Source organism: Eriocheir sinensis, chromosome 9 (genome assembly GCF_024679095.1).
Source record: "Eriocheir sinensis breed Jianghai 21 chromosome 9, ASM2467909v1, whole genome shotgun sequence".
NCBI lineage: Eukaryota > Metazoa > Arthropoda > Malacostraca > Decapoda > Varunidae > Eriocheir > Eriocheir sinensis.
The window spans coordinates 17,236,350-17,246,599 of record NC_066517.1 but is presented as its reverse complement, the minus strand read 5'-3'; the positions used below and the strand labels follow the sequence as shown (position 1 = coordinate 17,246,599).

General features: G+C 45.2%; 1 protein-coding gene across 1 annotated transcript in view; it reads left to right on the top strand.

Moving 5' to 3' along the window:
* LOC126996039 (protein Wnt-11b-2-like) overlaps positions 1 to 10,046 on the top strand; it is a 70,510-nt gene extending 60,464 nt beyond the window's left edge. Inside the window, exons 6-7 of the mRNA XM_050856041.1 lie at positions 1,891 to 2,084; positions 9,656 to 10,046. Of these exons, the coding sequence (XP_050711998.1) occupies positions 1,891 to 2,084; positions 9,656 to 9,830 (369 nt within the window). The 3' untranslated portion in view covers positions 9,831 to 10,046. The remainder of the gene's footprint in view (positions 1 to 1,890; positions 2,085 to 9,655) is intronic.
* Positions 10,047 to 10,250: the final 204 nt, after the last annotated feature.

Genomic DNA, 10,250 nt, shown 5'->3' with positions numbered 1-10,250 from the left:
AGTCAACAAGTATAAAGCAAATAAGAGGCGCAGGTGGGGCGGCCCGGCGTTCAGGGATTGTTTTCGAAAGTGTTGGCGCGGCCCGGGATCAGCGGCACAGCACCATCAACCTCGGCTGCTACTGCGGAGAAATGGAGCCCCAGGGGGTAACTGAATTTCCAGGAGTCACTTTTCTTTTTTTTAAATCTCCCTCTGCCAGAATATGCCAGGTCGCGAGATTTTTTTCTTAATTCTAACTCTGCCAACTTGGACATCGCTGCCATTTTTTCGCATGGCAAACGCCCCGCCCTTCTCGCCTGCGCCCCGCGAGACACGTGGAAGGTGAAAATAAATACAACTAACTTTACCTCCTACGGGGGCTTTGCTCCCGCCCGTCCCCGGTAGATTATATACAATACATATGATAAAATTAAACTCACCTCCCTCCTGCGGAGGGAACCCAACCCCCCTCGCCTCCCCCCTCCCCTCCCGTGAGTTATACACAAAAGACTCTTCACTGAGCCTCCCTTCTCAGCTTGCAGGCGATGTTGTCCGAAAAAAGACAGAATTGACAAACGGGCGAGTTGGCAGTTTGGAAGAAGTAAAAATCTGGCCGCCGGGACTACCAGTCCCTTTAAATACTAAAGCGTCCCGGAGCCTGGGTACGAGAAAACAACTTACTACACGTGGTGCCTCAGGCACGTCTGCTGGAGCAGCTCCTTCACAAGGCAACAAATTGGTCCTTCAAATTTACTTTACGTAGTACTCGTACTGGAGCATGGTGTTTTTGGCTGTTGACTTTGAGTGGTGGTGGTGGGCAGCCTCATCCTGAACCGTCTGGTGGACACTCCACAATAATGACCTGTCTCGCTTGCCTGATTGACGCTAATCTTAGACGTTCCGCTTGACTGAATTTGAAATTGAAGTTTAGGCTGATTGATAACAATGCAGTAGTCTTTAGAGTACGGGAGGCGCCCTGCTGGTGCTGTGCCGCGGTACGCCACTCCCTCGGCTGGACGACTCACAAACAACTAACCTCCAAGGCTAGTGAGCTTAACAAGCTCACTAATATCTACGCAGCTACTTACCAACCCACCTACCTAACCTACTGCCCTACCAACAGCCTACCAAACAAACTAAGATATACTAACCAACTAACAAGCTAAGAGAACCAGTACCTAACCCTTTGGAGGCACAGGTGTCCACACGCACTCCATGCCCCCAACAACATCGAGATTAGCACCAACTATCTGCATCATCAGGTAAATATCTGCTACCAATCTACAGCCTCCTCCCCCCAGCTACGTAGCACCTGACATGCACCCATTAGCATATGCGAAGGATAGTTTTTCATCTTGCACCAACAGGGTCGAATAGACAGGACTTTCGCTACTGCATTTACTAAATATATGACTTGGGATAAAATTATATAGGATCCAGGAGAATCTACGGCTGCTTAAACATGGGAATTTATCTTTGATTAACGCATAAGTGAAGAGCAGCCGCGGTATAAACACGTCATTACGGATAATGTACCTCGGATGAAAGTAAAATTTAATAAAGGAAGTAGAGTACCCTACATTTGCTCTTCGATGGTATTCATAGACGGAAAAAAAACCACTACCAAAAAATGAAAAAAATAAAGCACAGTTATTTTTCTTCTCAATTAAGCTTTTCGAAAGGGAAAAGATACGGAATGCCGAGTCCTCGAAATACGCAAACAAAGGAAATCAAAAGAACTGGAGAACAAAATTAAAACAGGAGAGAGAGAGAGAGAGAGAGAGAGAGAGAGAGAGAGAGAGAGAGAGAGAGAGAGAGAGAGAACGGCAAAGAAAGAACGAAAAGAAAGAAAAAGCCACCAGACAACACGCCCACCCCGACACATCAACCCGGACTTTCCTTCACCTACAGGCGGGGGAGCGGCTCTACCGACGCTACCTCTCCGGGGTGGAGGTGCGCGCCGTGTCTGCGGGCCCGCGCCTTCGCCTCCTGCCCGCCAGCCCCGCCGTCTCCCGCTTCTCCCGCGACGACCTCATCTACGTCAAGAAATCCCCCGACTACTGCCACCCCGAGCCCCGCGTTGGCTCCGTCGGCACCAGAGGAAGGTACGTGTTCGTCTTCTGTCTTGTCCATTGTATTTACGAGGCTAACACGCCATGATGTTATGATACGATAGGCAGCATCCTCGACTTGACATAACACATTAGAAGGTGAGAAAAGCGACAAAAGAGTTCAGCAACAAAACATACTGAACGAGAGAATAAATCAATAAACGGAGGAAGAGTAGGTACGTTACGCTGGGGAATCAAAACACAAAGATATACCTACAACGATATACGGAGACTACAAAAGGCCAGACTTTTACACAAGGTAGCTCCTAGAGATGGGCTATTCACCAAATTCCCTTCACCTTCTTAAATGCATCTCAACTCCATTTAAAGATTTCCCTTGCATTTGCCTCAACTACATACCTACTCAATTTGTTAGCGAGAGCAGACGACGGGAAAAAGACAAATTACAACACACACACACACACACACACACACACACACACACTAAACATTTCATGCCCCATCCCACAATAAACAGTAAATGGATCAATGACGCTCGCAAGTCTCACCTCCCGATACACCTGTTCATTAGGACGTTTCAATAACACCTCAACGCAGTATCAAAGCCTAAACTCCCTTATTAGACGTTATATAAAGGTCTTCCTGACGACGGCGGTAACCACAGGCCTCGGCGTATCAGTGTATGATTCGGGCTATTTAATCTATAATATTGCGTGGTGGTGGCGGTGGTGGTGGTGGTGGAGGAAGAGGAGGAGGATTGTAGCTAAAGGGAGAATAAGAGGAAGATGGTGATGAAAGACGGTGACTGAAGGAAGAGGGAGAACAGGAGGAAGACAGTGGGTAAAGGCTGAAGAGGAGGAGGAGGAAGAGGGTTATACTTCGCTGTGGTATAATAGAAATTCTTGCATTCACTCCTCCTCCTCCTCCTCCTCCTCCATGTTATTTGCACCTGACTGAAAATACCTCATTAATCACAAAGTTTTTTTTAGGTCCAAACTACGCCAATAACAACAAAAGTCAAACGAATCAAGTGAGTCGAGCAAGTACAGATGTTGGAAGGGCATTTTTTCCTTCGCACCGAGTCATCCGGTGCTGAAACAACCTTCCCGCAAACCTTGGAGCAGAAAACGAACAACTTACGAGGAAAAAGAGAATGACGAGGAAGAGAAAAAAAATGGAGAGAAGGAGAATTAATAACGATTATGATGATGAGGAGGAAAGAGAATGACCAGGAGGAGGAGAAAGAGGATGACGAGAAGGAAGAAAAGAAGAAAGGGAACAAGAGAAAAGAACATGAAAAGAAACAGCAGGGAATTAAACTCTCCTCCTCCTCCTCCTATTGTTCTCCATCTTCCTCTCTTTCTTCTTTTCCTTCATCATCTCTTCCTTATGTTCAAGTCGACTCTCATCTCTCTCCCTCCTTATCTTTGTTTTATTTTTCCGCTTGATCACTCTATCATCACATTCTCTCTCTCTCTCTCTCTCTCTCTCTCTCTCTCTCTCTCTCTCTCTCTCTCTCTCTCTCTCTCTCTCTCTCAAACTTCTCCCGATTCCTGTTTTCCCCCCTCCACCCCACTGCCGTCCCCCACCACTCATCACTCATTATCCAGACTTTCGAAATTTAAGATAGCTAATGTTAGGTTGCTCAAGTCTCACTTCCGCAGGTATAGTATTATGGAGACTGACAGACGGGAAGGAGGAGGAGGAGGAGGAGGAGGAGGTGAAGAAGAGGAGAGGAGGAGGAAGGAAGAATATAAAGTGTTAATTACAAGGGATCACTTATTTCTTCTCTCTCTCTCTCTCTCTCTCTCTCTCTCTCTCTCTCTCTCTCTCTCTCTCTCTCTCTCTCTCCCCAAAATGAAACCAAAACAGATTACGTCATACTCTGTCATTTCTTTGGACCGTTCAGCAGGAAATTTATCTAATATTTAACGTAAAAAGTGAAATATAATAATAATAATAATAGTAGCAACAATCAAACCAGAATTCCAATTATCAGCAGCAGTAGTAGTAGTAGTAGTAGTAGCTGTGGTGGTGGCAGGTAGCAGTGGCATGACTAATCATCACCACCTTCATTATCACGTTTGCGAATTCCGGATTAACTTGTTTCTCCCAACTGGTGTGTGTGTGTGTGTGTGTGTGTGTGTGTGTGTGTGCTAAACAATGATAACTAAAACAATAAGCTTCCATACTGGTAGAAGTAATAGTAGCAACAGTATTATAGTAGTAGTAGTAGTAGTAGTAGTAGTGAAAATTGTGGTTTACAGAGCAGCATAGTAGTAGTAGTAGTAGTAGTAGTAGTAGTAGTAGTAGTAGTAGTAGTAGTAGTAGTAGTAGTAGCACCACCACCACCACCACCATTCCCAACACACACACACACACATAAACAACGTGTACCCACAAACCAGGTGACAGGGCGTGCTCGTGTCAAGACATACAACGACTGCTCTGCCTTTGTCCCTCGCGAGCGTAATCAGTGAAAATTATCCTAAGCGGCAGGCGTTCCCCCGAGCCAGGCCGCCCTCCCCCCGAGCCAGACCACTCTCCCCCCCTCCTTCTTATACCCCAACCCCAGCACGCTCTCGGCCATCCTCAACGTCCATCAACCTTACTTAACCTTCCTCTGCCCGTACGTCAGATCGGCAGCGAGCCCGTACAAAGGAAGACGAGAGGGGAGAGGAGGCGGAGGAGGGGGAAGAGCAGGAGGAGAAAGAGGATGACGAGAAGGAAAGAAAAGAAGAAAGAGAACTAGAGCAAAGAACATGAAACAGCAAAAACTTGGAGGACGAGAGGGGTGAGGAGGCGGAGGAGGAGAAGAGAAGGAGGAGGAAGAGGATGACGAGAAGGAAGAAAAGAAGAAAGAGAACAAGAGCAAAGAACATGAAAAAAAACAGCAAAAAGAACAAAGGAGAAACGCATGAGGATAACTAGAGGAGAGGAGGGGTGGAGAGGTGGAGAAGGAGAAGAGTAGGAGGAGGAAGAGTTTGACGAGAAGGAAGAAAAGAAGACAAGAACATGAAAAAAAACAGCAAAAAGAACAAAGGAGAAACGCATGAGGATAACTTGGAGGACGAGAGGGGTGAGGAGGCGGAGGAGGAGAATAGTAGGAGGAGGAAGAGGATGACGAGAAGGAAGAAAAGAAGAAAGAGAACAAGAGCAAAGAACATGAAAAAACCCCAGCAAAAATAACAAAGAAACGCATGAGGATAACTAGGAGGACGAGAGGGGTGAGGAGGCGGAGGAGGAGAAGAGTAGGAGGAGGAAGAGTTTGACGAGAAGGAAGAAAAGAAGAAAGAGAACAAGAGCAAAACATGAAAAAAAACAGCAAAAAGAACAAAGGAGAAACGCATAAGGATAACTAGGAGGGCGAGAGGGGTGAGGAGGCGGAGAAGGGAGAAGAGTAGGAGGAGGAAGAGTTTGACGAGAAGGAAGAAAAGAAGAAAGAGAACAAGAGCAAAACATGAAAAAAAAACAGCAAAAAGAACAAAGAAGAAACGCATGAGGATAACTAGGAGGACGAGAGGGGTGAGGAGGCGGAGGAGGAGAAGAGTAGGAGGAGGAAGAGGATGACGAGAAGGAAAAAAAGAAGAAAGAGAACAAAAGGAAAAAACATGAAAAAAAACAGCAAAAAGAACAAAGAAGAAACGCATGAGGATAACTAGCGGCTCAATCACGGCGGCTTTTCACGAAGAACCTCAATTTTCACCTTAGTCGGAGTGCTTTACGGCGGCGCTTCACTCTAAGGGCGGGACACGCAAGGCTTGAGACAAAGGGGATAATTAGGTTCTTGTCACTCGTATCTCAGAGGCCCACAAAGGCTCTCGTCCATATGGTTGAGGATTATGGCCCTTTCTTGCGGGGGCGACATGTAAACTGCCTTATAGAATGTAAATAGACCTTCATATATTACTTCTGGTGGCGTAAAGCGATGAAATTTCCTGTTTGGGATTGCACTACTAACAAGTCATCTTTGCCTGGCCGTTTGTCAGCTTCAAAGCGCATAAAGTTATCATCTTGTCACCTAAGAGTTTATCTGAATTGGTTACCCACGAACACAAAATACAACAGACGAAAGCGAAATCAAATAAATAAATACGAGACGAATTAATAATGTTAGAGTACCCGAGGAAGGCATGCCGTCACAAGGATGCACCACCAAGAGGGATGAAGGAGCTGACGTGCCGGTAACGTCTCAGATAAGAAAACTGGAGAAAATATGCGAGGGAACAGGAATCAAGTTTTGTGTACCAAGGCTGCAGGGGAGAGTGCTGTATAGTCAATCAGACGCAATGCAAGATGGCGCCACTATAAACACTCGCCTGCGCCAGAACGGGCTGGGCCGACCAACAGGCCCCACCTGGAAGAAGCCTTGGGCCGACCATCAGGCCCCACCAGGAAGATGCCTACCGGCGCAACAGGCAACGAAAATTAACTGAAGACATCAAAATTAGTGAATGTTCGAAGGATGTCTATACGGCTAGAAAGTTACTGAACGAAAATAATTATGCCAACCAGAGATAGGCATGAGAACATACTTAACCACTGCATCAATATAGTTTTGAAGCCGAACCTATACAGAAAACTTGAGACTTCACAGACTGCTCAAACCCATCATTTTAAAATATATTGACCTGCTACCCCCCTACCCCCCACACCCAACACACACACACACCTAATTATCTCTCAAACATTATGCAGAAATTTCCTACACAATTTTTTTCGAAATAACAATCTGATGATAATGCTAACCGCGCCTCAGTCTACGCATCTGAGAGTTTTTTGGCTCTAGTTTTGCCTCATTTACATCCACACGCACGCAACGCCAACGGGGAAAAACTTAACCTCTAAAAAATAAATGTAAGCGTTGCTGGCCCCTGCACACGGGTCATATCATTAGGCAGTCATACATTAGACTAAAAATAAAATCTAAACACACGATACCCACAGATTTAAAGAACAACAGCTTACTTCCCAAGCACTTAATATTCATGGATGCACACTGATCTTATACTTTAGGCCGGTGTACCCCCCCCCCACCCCCCTTTTTTTTTTTACAGCAAAGTACACAGTTGACCACAATACAAGGGATCCTACCTTTAGTGCAATATGGTATGGTAATAGACAGTGAATGAAGGCAAGTGACACTAACCTACTACTGATTCAAGCCTTCCACATCCCCACCACACTTATTCACCCACAACAAGGGCATGTCCGCCACTGTGCATAACGATATTGAATGGTAACAGACAGTGAATGAAGGCAAATGACACTAACCTACTACTGATTCAAGCCTTCCACATCCCCACCACACCTAGTCACCCACAATAAGTACATGTTCACCACTCTACATAATAATACAGTATGGTAACAGGCAATGAATTAAGAGCAAATGACACTAAACTACTACCAAATGAAGCACTCCACACCTCCATCTCACCTTTCCACTCTCAATATATACGTACATGTCTGTCACTCGATACCCCACTCACCCATTCATGTCCTCAAGCCTATTCCACTCACCCACTTTAACCATGCATGCCTGTCTGCCTCACCCATCCAGCTATCAACCACCCAGTTCACTTTGCTAAGATATCATGATTCAGTTGTGCATTATCTTTTTTTTAACTTTTCCTTTTTTATCCTCACCTCATGATGCACAGTTGTTTTCTCCTTGTCAGAGCCCTGAAAACACCACCCATTACATGCACACCCATTATGTAGTTTTTACGTGGGTGGTTGTCTGAGTAGAGGGATAAGGTTGATACTTTATTACTTTCTCTCAATAGATCGTTGTTATTTCCAGCCCTCTTAGCTTCATCCTCCTCGATAATGATAACCGACTTTCACAATGAGAGGGTAAGCAGTCAGGGTTCCAGCCAAGGCACTTTTTCCCCAACTGTCTCTTATCTTTGCAAATGCTAATTTTCTTTGGCTGTCCCCTTGCTCCATTCTCCTCTATTTGTATCACAACTGGTCACCCCTCACCAGCCCCGCATTACTGATGACTCGATTTGATACACTATAATAAGGGGAATAAGTTAATGCAGTTGGCTTTGCCCAGCACTGCAATTGTAACTGATTAGCATGATACTTCTCTGCCATAAAAACTTGTCACCTGAGTTCCCCGTGCTGGCCCTAATTTGCTATATTAATGGTGTAAGTGGGGTCCAGCATGCATGAAGACATACAGACTCTCTCTTACATACACACACACACAAAAGGTCCGGTTCACAATCTGCTTCACATAAAAAATAAAAGTATTATTGATGTTGTTGAGATCTCTCTTGTCCCTACCCAAAGATAGAGTGGTCTTTCGTCTTACCCAGTCACTCTTTGGTAAGAAATGGCCATACATAAAATCCTCCTCCTCCATTATGCATAATTTCTTTACCAACCATAAAGAAAGTGGAAAGAAATAACTTTTCACTAAGCAAGATCATCCCTAAGACTTTGCCTCACGTATGCTTATCATCATCATTGTCCTGCTTAATGTCAGATTTTCACATAATCTATTATGAGGTTAGATGGTTGATGATACAATGTTGTCGACGATCATCTTTGTAGGTAACTTTTTTTTGTCTCGGCTACCCTTCCTGACATGCATCCATAGTTTTTGGCCGAGGGCCTAGGTGGACTGCCTACCATGGCTAATGAGCCTCACCTCCAAGGTTTGCAGTCAGAGTTGTCCCTCTCCTGAGTGGATTGCCTACCATTGCTACAAGCCCCCCAAAGCCAGATTAGATTGGTGCAGTGGCAGGTCATGTCCACATGTTGGTGGGCCATGTACACAACACCTCTGGGGCTCCATCCTGCTTCAAGATCCTCCAGAGACACAGCCTGGGACCACAAGGTCCCTTTTACCAAGGGTGCCATAAAGAGGCACTTTGAAGGTCTTGACAAGGAAGAGGCTGTGTACCAGCATGAAGGACTTACACACTCTGCTTTCTTTTCCCCGGAGCTATCCAGTGGCTGCAACTGAAAGCAAGAGGTGGCAAGCAATCTCCTACCTCACTACAGCACTAGATGCAATGCCTGTTCTGCTGTGGAGGCTTACCCTTAACACATGCTTATAAAGCATGTTGAGTTATGTTGGTCCCTTGCTTCTCCCAACGGTAAATATCATTAGTCATTACACATGCTCTAATCAATGATATTTACCGGTGAGAGAGGTAAGGCACCTACACAACTTACCAGCTTCAGATGCAGCACTGGTCTTCCCTACTACACCAATTAACAACCCAATAAAACTCAACACAGAAACACAAACACTCATGTCTTGTACAGCTCTGGAACTTCAAGCAATCTGAGGATAGGTTGTGGTAGAACATAATATGATTGGCTTTATAAAATAATCAAGCTTATCTTTAAGCTTTTCCTTTCAAGGGGAAATCTTCAGCAGACTCTTTTACCTGACCAGGCTAAGTATCAATCTGTATGAAACAACTAGCTTTACAGGCTTCGTTTGACCCTCGGACTTCAAATACTGTGACATTAAGTAACAATTTTTTTTCTTTCTTTCTTGCTGTATCCAACTTTCTGTATGGATAACACCCATGTAAACAAGTAAACATAAAGTCATTACTATTGTTACGTCTCCTCCCCAGACGATGCAACGCCAGCTCTGAGGGTGTGGACGGGTGTGGCGTGATGTGCTGTGGCCGGGGCTTCACCTCCCACACCCTCCGCACCCGCCACCGCTGCCACTGCAAGTACCATTGGTGCTGCTACGTCACCTGCCAGACCTGCGCTGTGTGGCACGACGTCCACACCTGCAACTGACCTCGCCTTGCCTCCACTCACACCATTCCCACCCCTGTCATCCTCGCCCCGCCCCGCCGACCCATTCCTTCCTCCTTCTCACAACTCTTGCTCAGTATTATGTTACGGCAGCAGGGACTCAACACACGCTCACTTCCCGAGTAGTCAACAGAAATACGTAACTTTTTATTTACTTAATGTGTTGTATTATATTGTACAAATAAATTTCTATATAGAGTTATAAGATGTATGTAATTTCCTCTCTCTCTGCATAATTAGCAAGTTTTGCACAAAATGATTTCTAACGTTTAGGCCCAACTGATGATATTTAGACACCCTAATAGTTTATACAGATTAATATTCAATCTGTTGGTAGATAAACACTATGGTTTGCCTCCTGTCTTACTGAAGAACGAACCATCTACTCAACTTAGATATATG